We start from the raw sequence: 21,544 nt of genomic DNA, 5'->3' as shown, positions 1-21,544 counted from the left end.
TTCTTTGAGTGAAACCTGTTGTTCTTTGAGCAAGGTTGAAACTCTTGATTTAAAATATGTTTTGTTTCTCTTGCCCTTTTTTTTTTTTTTTTTTTTTTGAGACCCATTTGCCTGTGTAGTCCTGGCTGTCTGGGAGCTTGCTCTGTAGACACTAGGCAGGCCTTGAACCCAGAGATCCTTTGCCTCTAACTCTAGAGTGCTGGGGTTAAAGGTTTGCACCACCACTGCCTGGCTAAAATCTGTTTCTTTAGAGATTGTTCAGTTTCAGTACAGTCATTTTCTTTATTTGCATGTCTTGCAATAATTTTGTGGAGAGTTTGGCACTGGAGACCTGGAGATAGGGTGCAGTGGTTCAGAGAGTTGGCTGTTCTTGCAGAGCATGCAAATTCAGTTCCCAGCACTCAGAGGACAGCTCACAGCCTATAGCTAGCTCCAGGGACTCCCAACACACTCTTCTGGACTCCGTGGGCACTTGCACTCAAGTGTACATACTCATCCATACAAATCTACACTCATAATGACAACATAGTAAAAATAAAATTTTAAAATTTGTTTTTTGCTTGAAAAACAAACACTTCTCTTAAGTTGCTTTGTCTAAAACAGACCACATCGTAATAGCAAGGCATGTTTTGAGTCTTCAGATGAAGCTGCGGTGAGGGTTAGTATCATCTCTGGTCTCGCTTTACTTTTTTCAGTTCCTCTGTGTATATAGCTGCTTAATCTGCTTAACTGTCACATAAGTACATTGTTGCCTATTATGGGAGGAACAGGCTTATATAGGGCTGGCATTTTTTTCATGGATGCTGGGTTTTGAATTCAGGTCTTTCTGCTTGAGGGGCAGACACTTCACTAGTCTCAGAAGATAGCTTCTCCTGTAGCATAGATTAGCCTAGAATTTGTGATTGATTGGCTTGACTTCATCTTCCAAGCATTGGGATCAGTTTACATATCATGTTGTATTCCTCTGGCCAGGTTGTACCTGTCTTTAGTCCCTCTCTCTGTAGCTTCATTCATTGTTTCCCATGGTATTTCCCAACTTGAGATCCCAGCAGTTTTGTTTGTCCTTAAGTGAACTCTTAAATTAGGAGAAATAGACCTCTTAGCAGTCTCCCAAAGGGCTAGAAGGTTGCAAATAAGGCTTGTTCCCACAGTTGGAGAACAGGTTTTGACAACTAGGCTCTTGCTCCCTAAGTATGGCTTGCTCTTTCGAGGGTAGAACAAAAGCCAGTAATGCCAGCTTTTGTATTTTATTCTCTTTAAGTATTTTGACTCTTGTGTGCCTTCAGTTTTCTGTTTATCTTGCTATATATGGATCTGTAAGCTTACTCTTCATCCAATATGGGCATAGTCTAGCTGTTACTTAAATGCTAAAGTGTTTGGTAACAATTCATTGTTGAAGCTTTGTTCCTTTCTTCCAATTGGATATTAACTGATTTATCTTCACATTGAGTAATGTCTTATATGGGCCGAATACCCTGTTAAAATCACCTAGTGATATTTTTCCACTTATTTTACTTAGCTGTTGTCTCAGTCTTTTTGTTTTTTGTTTCCCCTTTAGGCTTATAAATTTGTCTTAACTGCCTTTTTCCTCCCTTGACTACTAGTTATATAGTTCCTTGCCTTTCCTATGCCAATAAGTTATTATGTAGTAGATGCTGAATTGTAGAGATTCTGGATGCTGTATTTTCCTGTGAAGAGTCCTGGCTTTTGCTTTAGTGGACATTAGCATGGAGGACTTGCATTACACAGCAGATTTCTGCTCTGTTCTTTCAGTTTTCAGATACTACTGTTATTGGGCTTCTTGGAATTCAGAAGATCAGCCAAGAAATTGGTCAGAGTAGATCCTCAGTTGAGTTTCTTTCCTGTGGCTCTTTTCTCCAGCAATTTTCCCAGTTTACAGCTACTTAAGCAGCCCTAGCCAGTATTCTTTGAAGCCTCTGACCACTGACTGGGGTTTTTGCCCACATGTGTTGAAAGTTAATCATGCAGAAGCCCACAGATCTCTCAGTGCTGTTTTTGTTTGTAGTGACTTCTCTATTTCAAGAGAATTTTTGAAGCTTTTTTACTTCTTTTTGATTGAGTATATAATGTATATAATTGTGATGTTAGGTCCTCAAAGGTGAAAGCCAAAACTCTCTTAGCTTTTAATAACAGTTGAATTTATATTTTCCCAATGCTGTCTGTATAGCTAGTAGATCTTTATCCCCTCCCCTCAAAGAGACCAGTTGTATCAACTGTTAACAAGAGTTCATTTTTCATCTTGTTTCTCTGTAAACCATATGTCAAATTGAGGATTCTACATTTTAGTTTCAGGCCATATTTTTTTTTAAAGATTTGTTTATTGATTATGTATACAGTGTTTTGCATGCATGCAAGAAGAGGACACCAGATTGCCAGATGGTTGTGAGCTACCATGTGGTTTTTGGGAATTGAACTCAGGTCCTCTGGAAGAGTAGCCAGTGCTCTTAACCTCTGAGCCATCTCTTCAGCACCTCTCAGACCATAATTTTTAAATTCCATTTGATCTAAAGATAGGATTATATGTTCAAAATTTCTTTCAGCCTAGATTTGTTATCAATGGAACCTGTTACTTAGGTGGTTTTTGAGAAGGGCCATTTGTGTGTGTGTGTGTGTGTGTGTGTGTGTGTGTGTGTCTTTCTTTACATTCTCTGTAACTGACACTGTTTTAATGAGGTATAGGAGTTCTTAATGCATGGTAGATAACTCATACTTACGATGGTACACATGGGAGGTTGAGTCAGAAGAATTGCTACAAATTTGAGACCAGTCTGGAGCTACGTAGTAAATTCTATGTTAGCTTGGACTACAGAGTAAGATCTCTCAAAATAAAACAAAACAAAAAACCTAGTCATGATACCAAAAGCTTTAATATTTAAAAAGTGGTAAATTATTTTATTGAAATTAAAGTCTGTTACTTTGCAATGTACAAGACCAGCAGCTGTTCTTGAGCCTTCAGTCACGTGGGAGTGATGGATAAAAGGAGATGTGTGTAGGAAGGGAGGGTTTTTTTGTTTTGTTTTTGTTTTGAAAAAACACCCTGGTTCTATGATGTTTAATGTGAAGACTCACTTTGAGGTCATGCAGATTTGGTTTTGGATCCAGCTGTGGGTCTCACTAGTTCTGTAACCTTAGTCAATTTGTAATAATGTGAAGTCTAAATAAATAATAAATCTTATGTGTCACATTTTCTTATTTGTGGAGTAAGGATGATGCTATCTTTTCTAACTACCCTCTGACTCTCTCCTGAGAATAAGCAGCAACCATGCACTTGAAAACACCTGGAGGTGTTCAGTATCCTACCTGCTCCTCTACGATGATTTAAGTATTACAGATTGCTTAAATGAAAAGTATTTTGTTTCCGTTATGTTCATAGTGGACTATTGAAGACCAAAACGCTCAAAAAGAAAAGGATTGAGTTGTGTCTACTACAACTAGAAAGGTGTGGGGGACAGACCTATAGATTGCTTATGATCCATGGAAGATTGATGTGTACTTTGTATTAACCTGTTATATCTAACCCAGGAGACCTCTTCAGCTTTCATAAATGATTATGCAAAACATTCCCTTTATTTGGTTTTGGAAAGAAACAATTTTGCAACTAGACTGATGAAAAACAATCTTACCGAAGCCTGCGTTCTTTAACAATAGGGATTTATTGCAAAAAAAAAAAAATCTGGGGAAGGAGGGGAGCAAGGAGGTCAGAGGACATAAGGGTTGAGCTTCTTGTCTCATCAGGCAGAGACAGATGTGATCAGTCGAAGATGAATACAAATTGAGTCAAGTAGAGTGGTGAAGTTGCCTGAGTCAGAGCAAGAAGTGGGGGCACAGACTCCTAGATCTTGTTGCAGAGAGGTTCGTTCCGACAGCACATAATTTGCATTCTTGTTCCATGAGAGAAGAGGTTCATAGATGGGCACATGTTCTCACACCCTTGAACCATGAACTGGAGTTTTCCACCTGGAAAGAGAAGAATCAGACTGGCGTTAGCAGAAAGAAAGCTGCTTCTCCCAACCTCCCAGGACTTCTGTGTTTATTTTCTTATCCCTTTCCTTCAGTCCGCTTTCTTTACCAGCTGTCCATTCCGGTTGTTTGCGCCTCCATTTCCTTCCTCTCGTAGGAAAGTTTCATCAAGCTCAATATTCTCTCTTGACCATGCTACTCTTCCTGCCAGTATTCTTCACTACAAACCTAGCGAGCTGGCTAGCATCCCCCCTTCTCATTCACATCTGAACCCAGGTACTCAGAATTTAAACTTTTCTTTCAAAGATACACCAGAAAAATTCTTAGTCACATTCCATAGCCATTTTCCAAGCCTTCCCCCTACCATTTCTGCTTGAAGTTGATACTGTTTACCCCTTTCTTGACACTCTTCTGTCAAGGTTTCTCCCAATTAATTGTCTGTCTTCTGTTTCTCTGAGTCCAGTTATCTCTACTGACCCAAGTCAAATCCCCTTTTCATGCAGGTAATACAACTAAAATTTACCTGTCCCAAATGGAACTCTACCTATTTGCTTTCCTGATTAATCTTACTCTGCCTTTGACAGTCTTAGATGATTTTGCTTTGACCAATCAACTTTCTTATTTTCTTCTACTCCTCTACTTGTCAAACCCAAAAGAACTTGCTGTATTTCCTATCTACATCTTATATTCCTGATTTGGCTTTGGTGTTTGTTTTTGGCATGTCTCTGCAGAGTGAGTGACTGAATCCGTAGTTCTCTTCATTTCTGGTATTTCATTGGTATAAGATAAACATTAGAATTTTTATTTTTTGGTATTTTTAATGTTTATTGTGTGTGTGTGTATGTATGTATGTGTGTGTGGAGGGCATGTACGTATGAAGGTCAGAGGACAATTGTAAGAGTTGTTCCTCCCTGCTATGTGAGTTGCTGTGATATGACTCACATCATTAGCCTTGGTGGGCAAGCACCCTACTCACTGAACCATCTTGCAGGTTCTGAACATTAGGATTTGAAAAAGCTGCTTGGGTGATTCTAAGGTGTCAGCCAAACTGGGTACTAGTGGATTTTCCAAGTTCTTTCTGAAGACCCTCTGCTTTCCAGACTTAGCTTCTTTCCTGTGCCTTTCAGCACTCTATGCTTTGCCCCTTTTCTTTAGACATGGTTTGGTTTTGCTGTGTAGCCTCCCAAGTCCTGAGAAAAGGCATCAACACTCCACTTTTCCCTGTAATTTTCTTATGTTAGACCACAGCCTTTCTGTACACTTTGTATTTGAGCATCTTTCTGAAAGACTTGCAGTATGTATTGTTTATTCAGTAATGGTTAATTGTATAATATAGAAATGCAGGGAGACTATTTCTGTCAAGGGGTTGGACAAACCAGAGCCAGGCAGTGTGGTTCGTGGGATGGAAGTAACCAAGACTCCTTGTTTGGAGATGAGTACTAAGTTTAAAGGTTGAGGAAATGTGAGATTACACACTCAGTTTTGTCATCTTGTGCACACAGGTCTATGGACAGTTGTTGGTTTATTCAGGGTCTACTAAAAGCCTACCATTTGTTAGACATTGTACTATGTCCTAAGAAGATACACTCATGAACAAACTAGACAGTTCTGATTATAGTTAGTATGTAAGTAGCTTAAGGAACAACTTCAATGTTTCTTTATTCTGAAGAAAGCCTCTTTTCAATTCCTCCCCCCTCCCCCAAGAGCCTGTCAGTACTTAGAATTCTCCTCAGTTCTTGAAGGAATGAAGTTTTCTGAATCTCCAAATTCATTGATTCTTGCTGCCCCACCCCCACCATTTTTATTTAAAAGATGGTTGATGTGCTCTCTGGCAGGTTTACCCCAGTTAGTTCCTACTACCTTCAAAGATATTTTTTAACATACCTTCAAAGATCTTTTTTAACATGCACTGCTGGGAATTTTGAGTGGTGCATACTCCTTCTCCACGAAGACATTTTGCATCATCGTTCATATAAGCACACGTGTGGCAGTTTATTGCCACACCTGGAATTTGAGAAAAGCCTGATGAAATTTCCCGGCAGACTACTTAGTTGTGTCACACATGGGGAGTAGGAATTGCAAAAGGTAAACATCTTTCTTAGTTCTTTCAGGGAGTACTGGGGATTAAACCTCTAGGGCCTTAGGCAAGTGCTCTGCCACTGAGCTACACCCCCAGTCCCTCTGTCCCTCCTAACTCCTCCCTCTCCTTTATTGGAGACAAGATCTTGCTTAGTTGCCCAGTGATGGGATTGCAAGTGTGGACTACCGTGTTCCCTTTTCTGAACTTTGTCTTATTTCGTTGTAATCTTATTACTAATGAATATTAAATTTATCGGAGTGGCTTTTACTCTGGCTTCTTAAATTTGTAAGTAAATGCCCTTCTTCCATGCTTTACTTCATAAGAAAAAACTTAGATAACTGTTAAGACAAACACACTGGGGGCCAGTTTAATCAGTAAGCATGCTAGAATGCTAGAATGTTGCCAGCCCTGTAAAGAGTGCCCCTCTCCTCCCTCTTTTCCCCTCCCTTACCTCTTTCCCTCCTTTCCTTCCCTCCTTATCCTCCCTCCCTTCCCTTCCCCCCTCCTTCCCTTCCCCTTCCCTCCTCTCCCTCCCACCCTCCTCTCCAACCTCCCCCCACCCTCCCTTTCCTCCAGGATGTGTGCGTGTGTGTTTTGAGATAGGGATTGAGTATTTAATCCAATCTGACCTCATAGTCATACCGATCCTCCTGCCTCAGCTTCTCAAGTACTGAAATAACAGACATGAACCAGGGGCAGTTCCTGTTTCCAGACTTATCTTGATCAGTGACAACACTGTGAATGCTTCTGCATCCTTATGCTATCTCTAGTGCTAAGCCCTATCGAGAAGCATAAAGCAGAGCAGAGAACCTTCAAGCAGACCTGAGTTTAATTTACTACTTTCTAAAAATTTGGAATAATAAACATAATTGGGTGAAATGAACTATTTTATCTGATAGTGATTTGAGATATCAAACTTTAGATTTTTTTTTTCTACTGTGAATGGAGCATGTATGGAAGTCAGGACAACTGTGAGTCGCTTCCCTTCTACAATGTGAGCCTTGGCTGTTGAGCTCAGGTTGTGATACTTGACTGCAGATGTCACCACTGAGCCACCCTTCTGATCCTTCCTAAGTTCTTAGGAAGAATGGAGTTGGAGAGTCTAGTAGTACTTTATATTGATGTTATTTTTCTTCAAAGAGGGTTCTCAAGATTGTGTTACATTTAGGGCCATATGAAACCTGGAACGTGCCTCCTGATACTGTGATCTTCAACAGAGCTGTTTGTGACATATCAATGATTCTTTTACACTGCTTCTCAACAATTGAGTTCCTGATGTGTTCCCCCCTCACCTCCTTCCTTTCTTCTTCTCACCTCCCTCTGTCTTCTCTTCCCTATTGGAGACAGGGTATTGCTTGGTTGCTGAGGCTTCCATTGAAGTGTGTAGCCCAGGCTGACCCCAGCCTCTAGTCAAAAGGCCTTCCACTGTGGCTTACCTGAAGACGTGCTTGGAAATGGTGTACTCAGAGCCTCATTCTTTTCACCTGACTCTCCAGCGGCCTGCTCGCTCGCCTCCTCAGTCTTCTCACCTGTAACCTGTTCAGCAGACGCTTCTGCTTCGGACTGTTCTGAAGGTTCTCCCGAAGTGTGCTCGCCTGAAGTGTGCTCGCCTGAAGTGTGCTCGCCCGTGATGTGTTCTCCTGTAATATGCTCTCCTGTAATATGCTTGCTTGACATATGCTCACCTGCCATATGTTCTGAAACTGTTCTCCTGAAGTATGCTCACCTGAAGTGTGTTCTCCAGCAGTATGCTCACTTGATTCATGTTCGCTTGAACTGTGATCAGTCAGAGCTTTCTCACCTGAAGGAGTTTCATATAAAGACTCGACGTCCGCAGGGTTTGAGAGTGAGAAATACTCACTTGAAAGTTGCTGAACAGAAGCTTGGTGGTCCACAGAGTCAAGGAGCTCATCAGGCTGGCCTGGTGGTGCTCCTAGGATGGAGAAGAGATAGAAGAATGGCGAAGATGAAAGAATGGGATCAAGACTGAGTTCCTGTGGAGCCAGACAAGTGGGGCTGCTGGTTTCTTGGCCAGTCTAGATGAGACAATTTAGATGTTGGGGGAAGTCATCTCACTACTCCAGGAGACCAGGAAAGACAAAACTGAAAGTTTGGAGACCACTTCTGAGACTTAGAGACACAAGAAGTACATGTGAGATCCTCTCACCTAAGCATGAAAAGCACATGAAGGGAAATAAATGTCCCTCTCTAACAAAACCAGAATCAGAAAGAACCCTTCTTCCAATTCCTCTGTGGGTACGAGGCAAGAAGACTAGAAATAGGGAGAGAGAAGGCAAATGATCCTTTTCCTCCATAACGGTCTGGCTATGAGATCCTGACTGGCTTCAAACTCTGCTTCTCGAGTGCTGGCACCAGTAGCTTTCAATACTGAGTAATTCCATCCTAAATTGAGGTTAGCTGCTTTTCTGCTTCTAGTGATAGGACACAGTTTTACTCAGCAGTAGAAGACTTTAATCTTTGGCTAGGGTAAACTTTAAGCTAGAAGATGATAGCACAAAATGAATCTACAAAAATTACCAGAAGGGATTTGAGCTGTGTTGGTAAAGTGCTGACTCACCAGTCACAAGTGTTGAGAGAAGCAGGAGTGTGTTAGGCCGGTGGGCCCTTTGCTGTAACTAGGAGAAATCGGGTGGTATAGGAGTGTTCAGAGTTCCTTTTGCTTAGTTAACTCTTGATTCCGAGTCAGGTTGCTTTGTGTAACTAAGACTGGTCTTCCTTGAAGGGGACAGAAATTCCTTAAAAGAAGCCCCCCCTCTGATGTCCACCCAGGGTTTGTGTTTAAAGAGAACACTTACCTCTGGCAGATCCAAGCAGATAAAGAAACAGGAAGATTAACTCCTTCATTTTGATTTAGGAAAAGAGAGATCTCTAGTGTGGCACACTCAAGAGCTGAGAAGAGACTGAACAGACACTCCCAGTGTTGAATCAGAACCTCTGGGAATTCTAGAACTTGAGAAACAACTCATGCGTCCTCACAATGGTTTTTGACTTTTATGTCCTGTTCAGGCAGGCTGGCCTGTAACCCATGGCGATGGCACTAGTGAAGGGTAGTGAGTATTTTCTGTGTGTAGGATGGTGCTAGAAGTATCTTCAAAACAACAACAACAACAAAAATGTTACCAAAACGCACACATTCTCTTAGTAAAGTTGAAAAGAGAGTTGTCACAGTGAACTCTAGTTCCCTAGTTAGTTTCTGTTTGGGTAAGTAGGCATTTCATGGCTCTGGTCTGTACTCTGGAAGACTGAACTCAGCTGAGTGCTGGTGGGTTTGAATTCAGACTGGGGTTAGTCATAAGATTGGAGGGCAGAAGGTGCCACAGCTGCCACAGGCTGTGTCTTCACACCTCAGAGGTCTCCTTGGGTGGCCTTTCTCATGACCCCAACTTTGACTAGGCCATAGTAACATGCTTTCTCCCTTTGTACTTCAATTTATGGATAATAATGATTTCCAGCTTCTAAAGTTAACACGCCCCAACTTTTTAAATTTTCTGTAATACCGTACTTCTCAGAATAGTCTACATAAGTACTTGTGAAGGCATGGTTTATAGGAATCACCTGGGCAACTCAAATAACGCAGAATAGTACGATGATCAAGAGATGATTGAGAGTGATACTTTGATCTGTGATTTTTATCTAGGAGCTAGCCAAGCTGAATAGATGTGATGAGACATCTATTTGCTCTAAAACTGCAACTCAGGATGTCAGAGATCCTCTAGCCACCATCTCATGCCCTTCCCTCCCCTGCTTTTTGGAGCCACTGTGTTCCATGTACCAATGAACGTTGGACCCAAAATTAGGTCTGTCTGTTCCTGTTATAATTAAGTTTCTTTACCCCATTGGACTTTAAGCCCTCTGAAAGTAGGGACCTTGCCTGTCTCCTTCACCATTGTAGTCCTAGTACCTGGTAGCATGCTTGTTACATAATAGGTATATAGTAAATTTTCTGAGTGAAAGAATGGATGACTTAGCTTTTCTGGATATCACTCTGTTTCATAGTGGAGAGTCTACAGAGAACTCCTAGCTTATAACCTGGATCATCTGAAGAAAATGATCTTTCTGGGGTCAGATCATTTCTAAAGTAAACCAAGGAGGCATGTTCTGTCTCATCCGTGTTTGTTCCAACCCTACAGAAGTAATAAGCTATGGAGAGTTGAAATGAGTGGTTCAGTTTGAGCTGGAAGTCCAAATTAGGATTTTTGAGCTTCAGACTGGACTTATTTAAAGAAAGGTGTGGAAGAACATGTCAATAGCTCTATTACTTCATGGGGAATAGGCTGCTTTTATTGATAGCAACTGTAGAAATTAGTGAAGGTGCCATTAGTACTGTCTTCCATTTTAGATCGTCAGCACCACCCTCTGGTAGTTATCAGAATCCTCTCAATTCATCCCTTCCCTCTCCTTTTCATGCCTCTTAAGGTTGACTTCATAGCATCAGTGTCAGTGTCCTTCAGATGGATTTTTCCTAGCCTCCATCTTGAACAGTTTCTCTTTGTGCCTAGCAGTCTGGTGCTTTAAAACAAGTCCTATGCATTTAGGAGTGCCGTGTATAGGGGAAGACACATTGTGATGAAGAATTCACTTTGAAATTGTAACATAGACAACCAGGGGTGTTCTAGTTCCTGACTCCTTCCATGACCAGCCCCATTTCATGCTAAAAGTATAAACTAGAACCAACATTCTAGTTTCTAAAGCTCCTAAATGGGTGGGAAAAAAAGATCAGCCTTTCATGTCCTTGTGATGGTGATAGTTTGTAACTTTCCCTGTTTTTTTCACCATCACAATTCATGTTCATGTTCCCATTTTTCTCCTTTCCCTTTGAGAATGATAGTTTTTTTTTTCTTTCCTCATCAGAACATTTATTTATTGCTGCTGCCAAAAGTGTTTACAGAACTAAAGTTTTATGTTTGGGTGTTTTGCCAGCCATGTGTGGTGGTGCACACCTTTAATCCCAGCAGAGACAGGCATATCTCTGAGATAGAGATCAGCCTGGTCTGCAAAGCTAGTTCCAGGACAGGAAATGAACCTTGTCAAAGAGCCTGCATTAATTTTTTTTGGGGGGGGGGGGGAGATTAACTACAAATATCCCAAAAGTGAGAGACTTCATTTTATAAAGAGGACTAATTGGGTCCAGGCTGTAAAGAGCCCATTGGTTGGACACCTTATTAATAGCTCTTAGATCTGTTACTATTCTCCATTTTCTAGATTTCTTTTTAATGACAATATAGGAGAATTCCAAGGACAGGTCTATTCTTCAATATGTTGAGCATTTATCTGCTCCTGTACCAACTGTTCTAATACCGTAATTTTTATGGGGAACACCAATTCCTGGAACTCCTACATTCTATACTGATGCAAACAAATCAGGAAAGGCAGGTTATAAGTCAGGAATTTTAACTGGCTCAAAGCCCTTATGATTCTTTCAAAGTCAGTCATATGCTAGTCTCATGGTATTATTAGATTTTCCAGAACCTCTCAACATAGTTGCTGATGCTTAATATGCAGAAAAAGTTATTTTACATATTGAAACCGCTGAACTTACTCCAGATGATTCACAATTAACGTTGATATTTACTCAACTATAACAAGTAATCAGAAATAGAAATCATCCCCGATAACACATACCAGATTCCAAACTGGTCTACCAGGCCCTCTAGCACAAGGTAACTGATCAGCTATTGGTTGGAAATGTGCTAGAAGCTTCCGAATTTCGTAAGAAACACCACGTTATAGAAGAAAACCCTATAGAAAAAAATCAAAACAACCCTCAAAAGTGTTTCGCACACAGAGGACTCTGGGGTCCTTGGTGGTTGAAAGTGAATCTGATGCTTCTCACTGGTTGATCTGACTGGTAAATTAAAGACTAAAGCTTGCAACAGTATTGAAGGAGAAACAGATACATATGCTCACTATTATCCACACAGACTGACATGTGATAAGTATCTGAAAGGATCGATAGATATCGATTTACCCTGTGTTGTGGATTAACTATATTTTATTTTTATTGTGTCTTTCTTTTTCAGTGTTTTTGAGATGCTATCTCATTATATAGTCCAAGATGATTTCAAACTCCCTCTTTCCTCAGCCACTCCAGTGCTGGGGTTACAGACATCAATATAATACCAGCCTCAGAAAGAGAAGAACAGACTGCATATACATTTATTAATGTTGTGAAGCTACATTTATTCATTATTTTTTTCTGAGGTTAAAGCCCAGAGCCTTGAGCCTGATTAACAAGTAGTCTACCCACTGAGCTTCAAGCTACTCAGCTCTAAGGCGTGGCACATGAAAGGAGTGAGTGCAAACTGATTTAGCATATAGAAGGTAAAATCTCTGAGCTTGGGGATTAGTGACATATCAAGCAGACGTACCCTATAGTTAATCATACAAACATTTTAAAAGTGTAATTTCTTGGCCTACCCATCAGACCCAACTTACTAGGTATTCCCAGTTTCTGAATCTAGCTCATGACCTGAACCCCCATCCCTTAAAAGAGAGGTGTGTCATTTTGTGAAGGGTCTGGTGCAGGGAGCTCTAGGTATAGGGTTAGAAGTAATATAAGACATATTGACTTCTGGAGGATTGTTTATATTTTAATACTGAATTGGGAGAATTCCAGTTTTCTTCACTTCCCAACTTCTTGAATACTAGTGTGTAGAGAGCTGCGAAGTGCCGCACCCTTAAGATGGCACTGGCTTCCGCCTTCTGCTAGCACGACAGCAGGTGCTCTCTGTGATAAACAACACCTGTATTTGGTTAAGGCTGGATATCAGGCTTGCTTCCATGTACGTGGACCTATCTGCATGTTCCACGTGGCATTCTGGGGTTGGCTGCCCAAGGGCTTTTAAGCTGTGGGTTGGTGCTCCCCAGGAGAAGAAGATTGTTCAAGGTTCCTGAATAAAATGCTTAAAGAAGAGTCTGGGCGTTGCGTTTTCCTTGCTGGTCGAGGTGGGCACGATACCAGTGGGCCTACTAAACACACATCTTTTGAGATATTGGGTGATGCCAGAGGAAAAAATCCTTTAGAATTTGATATTTGACTGAACTCCAGATTATTTGCCCATTCTGCTTGTTAGCCTCATGTGAAGCTTGACCACCACCATATCTCTCTTCACCCCCTCCCAGTGGCTCTTCACAGCAAGTATCCAATGGGAACACATGTCTGAGACTCATTACAGTTAAGAAGGGTCTCTAACATAACAGAACTCAAAACACAGAATCAGTATCACAAACAGGTAAAAAAAATCTTCAAATACTATGTTCTTAGTATGATTTCTAACCAGAAGAGATAAAAAGAGGCTCTGAAAAAATTTACAGAACAGATCAGGAAAAAAGTAATAGCATTACACTTCTCAAAAGCAACATAGGAAAGTGAGCAGGGAATAGCTTTTGGAAAAATTTTGGGAAAAATTGAACCAAGTTTCTTTAGTCGATTTAATTGGAAAAGAGAATGGTGATCTTTTCAGAAAAACAGTCTAAAACCTAATGTGTATTAAGAGGGCCACCTGCCCTGCTTGGTTTTAAAGGGTAGGGCTTGTTTTCTCATCCAGCTAATCTGAGGATAGGTGGTTGCCAACACTGTGTCAGAGGCCTGAATGTCTAAAAAGCAAGTGTGTGAAATTCTTCCATCCCTCTGCGTGTTCTTGTCAACAGGGGGCAGCACAGCCTCAGGCATCAATCACATCCACAGGGAGTTAAGGTTTTCTTTTGCAGTGTAACAGCTGATCATACACACTTAGTTACTTCAGCTAATGCCCAGCTATCTCCCATCTCTGCAGGCTTGACTAGATTTCCTGCTTACTGGCTGTGAAGCCAACTTGAAGATGCCCAGGGATACAGCACCAGGGTAAATGACCAGAAAATTAACTTGGGAGGAAGGAAAAGACTGTGATCTTCATGTGCCACAGGCTGCACACCCACCCCTCACAGGCTCTGGTTTCAGAAGAGGTGTTAGACATGAGTAACATCTCCCTGGAGCCTAAGGAGGTCTTGCTGTTTGTTCAGACCCTATTCATCAGTTTCTAAAACAGAATGGCGTTCCAAATGGTTGCCTGATTACTCACCTTCATTTTAATATTTTATCCCCTTTTAGCAAATGAAGGATAAGAAATTAAACACCCTGTCCAGAATTGCAAAGTGAATGAGGGATAGCTGTGAGACTCCATACACAGAATCAGAGCTGACTTCAGAGTCTAAGGTATTTTCTTGTTTTTCTTTCTTTTTCAGCTAAGCCCTGTGTCCTCCTAAATGTTACTGGCATTTCACTCTTGCCACCCCTGTGGTCTCTGACAAATGAATTCAGATAAATCATACAGAACATATTTGTTTTTAAAGAATCTATTAGAGACCCAAGTGAGAGGTAGCCTCAAGAAATGTGAGTGGGAGAATGATTTAGAAGGGCTCTTGCTGAGGAAAACATTGTGACAGTGGACAATTGCTGAAGGGACCCTCGTGTCAGTGTACATGCTTAGTCAACTTTATACTGTCTTCTAAAGTCTCTGAACTTTCTTTGAAATTCTCCATGTGTTTGGTCCCCATTAACACTGTCACTTTTGCAAGTTAAAAAAAAAAAACGGTTGACAAAAGGAGGAGGGAGTGTCACTGAACATCTCCTTGGAACATAGGGTGCTATGGGTTGTTAGAGAAGATGGGGCAGATGGGAGGAAGATGAGTTTGCCTTTGTTAACAAAGCCCAGGAAAGGAAAGGTTATTCCTTCATAGTAAGACCTGGATGTTTCTTTATAAATTCATTATCGTTTTCTCTTTGTAAGTTTTTTTTTTCTGTTAACATTATCATGTCCCTAAACGCTAAAGTCCTCCAATTCCCCAATGACTTAGTGAGCTACCGCCCCACAAAAAAAAAAAATCACTGTGGATCCAGGAATCAGGATTTGTGTCACTTGAACTCACATTTATAGAGACTGAACTTCCTGTGTGGGAAATGTAAACCCCATTTCAGAAGAAGCCTACTTAGGGACCAGCAGCTCCAGCTCTGGTGAAAGGAGAGAAACTGTGTGTGCATAAAAACAGAAGTGGGTGGTAAGGACACACATGGTCAGGACATGGTCATCAAAAGCCCTGTGCCTTGACCTGCTGCTTCAGGTTGCTTTGGCTTAACTGATTGGTATGGGATCAGCAGGGCCAGATGAAGTTGATGGAAAGCAATTGCATGGGCAGAGCTGGCATGAGTGGGCTCACTCACTGCCTTGGTTTTCATGTATTCTTGAGAAATTAGGAAATAGAAATTGGTAAAGAAAATGGATTTATTTACAGTTTAGCCAAAGGAGAAGATGAATGGGGAGGGAGTGCATTTCCTGGCAGTTTATGCCTTTGAACATCTTACAATTTATAGAAAGCCATGAGACAGATTGGGGATAAATGTTGGTCGGTAAGTGCTTGTCTAGCATGCACAAAGCCTTGGGTTCAATCCCAGGACCACATAAAAGCTGAGCATGTTGTCACACTGCTAATCCCAGCACCAAGTAGGTGGACACAGTAGGGTCAGAGTCAAGTCATCATGAGCTCCAGCCCGAGATACATAATTCACTATCTCAAAAAACAAAACAAAACAAAAACCTAAGAACCAAAAACCAAAAAAACCAAACACAAAACAAAGACCAAAATAGAATTTACAAGTCTAGTTTTTAAAGTGGACAGTAACCTCAGGGAGGACTTAAACAAGCACACATATGAAATAAAGAAGTTGGTTCAAGTTCTGGATTAAAAAATAAAATCAGGAAATGGATGAGAAATTCAGTAACACGTTGAAATTCTGGGGAAATAACAACAAAAAACCCAAATAGAAATTTTACAAATAAAAAAATTAGTAAGTCAAAAGTATAGTGGAAATCATCCCTAGTAGTTTATCTCAGAAGAAAGACTATTAGGGATATTGGAGGCAAGGTTGAGGAAATGTTGCATTCAGACAGCAATAAAGCATGCCTGTAATCGCAGCACTTGAGAAGTAGAGAAGTTCAAGGTACTACACTGCTACATAGGGAGATGAAGATTATCCCGGACTAAAGACCCTGCATCATCATCATCATTGAGAAAAGCAATCAAGCTCATTTCACAAAATGTAAGACATGATCAAGAAACCACATCTAAGAATCCACGGAGTAGAAGGATTTGAGATGCAAAAAGGCATCTAAGACATACTTAAAGAAATTATGGCAGGAAATTTCCCAAGCTTAAGCAAGTATATAAACAGGCAAATACTTGAAACATTCAGAACTCCAAATAGATGTGACCATACAAAAAGCCTCTTCATGCTACATCATAGTTCAGATGTCAAGGGTACAGACCAAAGAAGGAACATTAAAAGCTGCAAGAGAAAAAATATAACTTAGAAGAGCAAGCTCACCATAATTCTATCTGACTTTTCTGTAGAAATCCTAAAACCTTAATCCCAGCACTCGGGAGACAGAGGCAGACAGATATCTGTGAGTTTGAGGCCAGCCTGGTCTACAAAGTGAATTTCAGGACAACTAGGACTGGTACAGGGAAATCCTGTCTTGAATACCACCTGTCCCCCAACGCCCCCCAAAGAAATCCTAAAACCTAGGAAAATGTGAAATAAACGATTAAATCCTTGAGGGTAAATAACTGCCAACCAAGGTCACTGTGTCCAGTAAAGCTATCATTTAAAATTTGAGAATTGATGAACTTTTATAATAGAGCCTTCAGCAACTCATGACTACCACACCAGCATTAAAGGAGACAAAGGCATCCTACACAAGGAGGAAGAGGACGACAAGCTCAGGAAGGAATACATTTTATGAGAGGAATAGATAAGTTAGAAATAATCTATGTCTTTTTTTTTTTTTTTTTTTTTTTGGTTTTACGAGACAGGGTTTCTCTGTTTTGGAGGCTGTCAGTCCAGCCTGGCCTCGAACTCACAGAGATCTGCCTGCCTCTGCCTCCCGAGTGCTGGGATTAAAGGCATGCACCACCAACGCCCGGCAATAATCTATGTCTTAGTTAGGGTTTCTAATTCCCAACACTATGACCAAAAAGCAACTTTGGAGGAAAGGGTTTATTTGACTTACACTTCAACATTGGTTTTTATATAGAAGGAAGGCAGGATAGGGCCTCAAACAGGGCAGGAACCTAGAAACAGGAGCTGATGCAGAGGCCATGGAGGGGTGCTGCTTACTGGATTGCTTCCCCTGGCTTGCTCAGACAGCTATCTTATAGAACCCAGGGCCACCAGCCCAGGGATGGCACCACTAACAATAGGCTGGGCTCTCCTCCATTGATCACTAATTGAGAAAATGTATTACAGTTGGATCTTATTGGAGGAGTTTCTTCAACAAAGGCTTTTTCCTCTCTGATGACTCTAGCTTGTGTCAAGTTGACACAAAACCAGCTAGTACAGTCTAACATGTTCAACACTTTAAACCAGCAAACTCTTAAGATGAGTAAGGAAAGAAAAATACTAAAATCAATAAGGAAAAGTGTTAAGAGAAGCTTTTTCTTTGCTAGCCGCTTTGGTTTATCACCCGCCAGTCGCCTGGGCTCTGCCACATTGTAGTCCCCAAATAAACACACAGGAGGCTGTATTAATTATGAAGCTGTTGGCCTTGCTTGTCTCCAACTGGCCAGCTCTGACTTAAGCAATCACCCCACAATTGTCAATCTAAGTATGTCTCCCACCGGAGAGGTTTCCGGGCTTCCCACCCCAATGGCGTTACATCTCGAACTCCTCTGTTTCTCCTTCCCAGAATCCTCCTGGACTCCTAGCCCCTCCTATCTAGATTCCCTATTGGCCAGACAGTGCTTTATTGGCATAATGTAAATCATCTGCAAGAAGCTACCTCCTGACAAAGTGAAAGGATGCAAAATGACATATCAAGTAGTTGAAACCTTTAAGCAAGCAGGGATAGCTACGTTTCTATCAGTCAAAGTGGACTTCAAGACAAAATTAGCCAACAGTAATAAAGGTAATTGTTTTAGTTTCTTTTCCTGTTGCTGTGATAAAAACACTCTGACAAAGGGAATCTAAGGGTGCTGGAGAGACAGTTCAGCATTAAGAATATTTGCTGTTCTTCAGGTCCCCTGAATGTGGGTGTCAGTTAGGAGACCTGGGCAGTCTATGGGGGCTCTGGCAATGGAACCAGTATTTATCTCTAGTGCACAAATGGGCTTTGGGAATCTATTCCCTATGGAGGGATACTCTTTTCAGCCTTGATACATGGGGGGAGGGTCTAGGTCCTGCCCAAAATGATGTGACAGATTTTGATGATCCCCCATGGAAGGCCTCACCCTTCCTGGGGAGAGGATGGGGAGATTGGTGGGGGGCATGGGAGAATGGGAGGGAGAGGGAACTGGGTTTTTATGTAAAATAAGGTTGTTTTTAATTTAAATAAAAATTTTAAAATAAAGATTGTTTACTGTTCTTGCAGATGATCTGAGTTTGAATTCAACAACTGATTACTAACAACTGTCTGTAACTCCAGTTTCAGGGGATTAAATGCCCTCTGGCTAAGCCTTTTATGGCTACCATGCATGTGGTACATAAAGTAAAAGTGAACCTAAGGGAGACAGGGCTTCATTCTGTCTCACAGTCCCCAGATGTAGTCCTTCAAGGTGAGGAAGTCAGAGCAGTGGGAGCATGAAGCAGTTGGTGGCATCACGTCCACCGTAGGAAAGTGGAGAGCAATGAATGAATGCTAGTTCTCATCTCATGTTCTCCATAAGTCAAGAGTCCCCATTCTAGGAGTTAATATAATCAAGATATGCCCAAAGGTCCATCCTGCAAAGAGTCTAGATTCTAATACTAATAATACTACATACTAAAAACACAGGAGGGTATAAGAATTGTAAATACATATATGCCAGATATGTGCTATCAAATTTTTTCCTAAAGGGTACTGAAAAAATGGCTTGGTGACTAATAGTATTTGCAGTTCTTGCAGGGAAAGTGAATTCAGTTCCCAGCATCTTATGGTGACTCACAACTCTCTATAATTCCAGTTTCAGGGGTTGTAACACCCTCTTTGGGCCTCCATGAGCACTGTATACATGCAGACAAAATGAATACTCATACACATAAAAAATAAATGTTTTAAAAAATACATATAGGACAGGAAGAAGGAAAGAGGCAGTACTCTCCTGGCCAGCTGCTTGCTGCTGCCTGGCCTTCAGGACTACCCCTGCAAGAAAAGCTCTGCTTAGACAAAGGTCCAATACTGGCAACCTGTTCTTTTGTCTGAGGCCTGTTATTGTGCCACAGTGAAGGTGGGAAAGTGAATAATTTCGTATAACAAATACAGATAAAAGGGACAGATAAATTCAGATACAGTTAGCAAGGGTAAGCTCAGTATTTTACTTTCAGGTTTTTTTTTTTTTTTTTAGAAAATAAACAGTATCAACAAACCCTTAGCTGAACTAGCTAAAAGAAAAGATAATAGCCAAGTTAGTAAAACTAGAGATGAGAAAATATGAATTATATATCATAAAGTCTATACCAGGAAAGTTTTGATGTTTACGCATGCTTTTTTGAATGTGGAGGTGTAAATTTAGCATATGAAAGGCAGTGGCATATGGAAAACAGCAGGACTAGTAAGATGGCTCAGCAGGTAAAGTCACTTGTCACCAAACCTAAAGACCCCAGTTCAGTAACTCAGTCCCGAAACCTGCATGATGGAAGGAGAGAACTGACTCCTACAAATTGTCTTCTGACTTCCATACATGTGCTGTGGTACATTCTCTCCCTGCCTCCCTCCCAAAGCTGCCCTTTGTCAATACCTTTTTAAAGTCACAACCTTCCACCCATTGTTCCTGTACACTCATGGCCATCTCATAAAATCAGAATGTGTTCAGTTACACCTCAGAGTCCTCATAGTCTTTAATGGATCCAAGACTTAAAAAGGGTAAATGCAGTCTCTTTTGAGACTAAGGCAGTCTTTTAACTGTGAGCCCCACAACAGTGTAAACATTTCCACTGCAGAAAGTAGGAAAATGTGATCAAGGAAACATTTGATCAAAGCAAGACTGAAACCTAGCATGGGAAAAACCAGTTTCTGCAGCTTTGTGTCTGGCACCTGGGACTCTTGATGGAATTCTGGACTCCAAAGGAATTACTCTGGTACCTGAAGCACACAGCTCTTTATGTGTTCTTGGCCATCTCTCCTATGTATCTGTAGATTTCCTCAGCAGCTGTCACATGGCCTGGTACCTCAAACTGGGGTCTCCACTGAAATTTAGGTGGTGCTCTCACAGCTCCACATAGTATCCTCTTAGGGCCTATTTGCAGGAACTCTGAACCTGTCATACATTACCAAGTCTTGATGGCCATCTGGAAAGCTTCATAGCCCCTTCAAATCTTTCATTTGTGCCTGCAAAACCAGCACCATGTGGATGACATAGCCAAGTTATGCTGCCAGCTCAGGATGAAGTCTGGACTCCTTGGACCACAGTTGCATCAACCTGTGCGTGGTGAACCTGGATAAACAGTTCCTTAAGCAGTGGCTGTATTGGATCAGAAACTCTTTAGGGGGCATTCTGGGCTAAGGTTCTCTCCTTTTGAATGAATTTGCGTTTTCATAACAGGAAGCTTCCATGGGTAGGGTCTTGCCCCCAGAGCATGTTTCCCATTGTCCTAGTGCAGAGCATCAGGTTTCTCTTTAATGGTCTAATCTCTAACAGTTAAGCACGTTTTCAAACTTGCCTTGTCTGTACAGTTAAAAATTGCTTATGCTCTTCATTGCCAAGCCTCACATTTTCTGTATCTTCCTCTTCTACTTTCTACCTTCTTCCACTATAGTCCTGGATGAGAGACTGAGCAGTACCATGACAACCCGAATGCTATTCTGTCTTGGAATTTCCTTGACCAAACAGGTTGATCCATCACTTTTAAATTCATCCCCACTCAAGTTCTCGGGACAGTAGCCTTTGCCAGACTGTAGCACAAATGGCGTGTGGTCCAATTCCCATCAGTATCTCGTTCTCTGAAATCTTATAAGCTGGTCTCTCCTATTTACATTTTTTCTAGGCCTTCTAGTCTTCCAGACACCCACCAGAATGGCTCCGTAGGCTGCTTACAGCATTCTAGGGCTTCTGTAGTCATACATTGCTAAACTCTTCTGCATTTCTTCCAAAGACCCAACAACCACCATGGTCAGATTTATGACAGCATCAGCCCCCCTTCCTTATATCAGTTTTCTTTATTAGTTACTTTTCATGATATGTGACAAAATACTTGACAAAAGCACCTTAAGAAAGAGATGGTTTGCTTTGACCCGTAGAGGGCATAGACCATTGATGTAGGGAAAGCATTGGTGCATAAGCCTCATACACTACACAGAGACATGAATGCTGCTGCTCACTCAGCTCACTTCCTTCTTTTTAGTCAGTCTAAACCCACGGAATGCTGCTAGAGAAGGGTCTTTCCCCTCAGTTAACTCAACCTAGAAACCCCTCATAGACATGGCCCGAGAATATTGCCCTCGGTGATTCTAGATC

The 21,544-nt window shown here is 41.3% G+C and overlaps 1 protein-coding gene across 1 annotated transcript; it reads right to left on the bottom strand.

The window, feature by feature from the left end:
* Positions 1–3,655: 3,655 nt before the first annotated feature.
* Positions 3,656–9,016, bottom strand: LOC101842921 (acrosomal protein SP-10). The gene is given in 5 exon segments (XM_005085848.3): positions 3,656–3,978; positions 5,866–5,985; positions 7,498–7,764; positions 7,767–7,994; positions 8,878–9,016. Coding segments are annotated over 5 exon segments (789 nt in total). The 5' UTR covers positions 8,927–9,016; the 3' UTR covers positions 3,656–3,853.
* Between the last annotated feature and the right edge of the window lie 12,528 nt (positions 9,017–21,544).

The sequence above is a fragment of the Mesocricetus auratus genome, unplaced genomic scaffold (assembly GCF_017639785.1).
Source record: "Mesocricetus auratus isolate SY011 unplaced genomic scaffold, BCM_Maur_2.0 Super-Scaffold_100022, whole genome shotgun sequence".
NCBI classification, from domain to species: Eukaryota; Metazoa; Chordata; class Mammalia; order Rodentia; family Cricetidae; genus Mesocricetus; species Mesocricetus auratus.
Note: the sequence above shows the minus strand (reverse complement) of the source record. Positions and strands in the feature narration are given on the sequence as shown.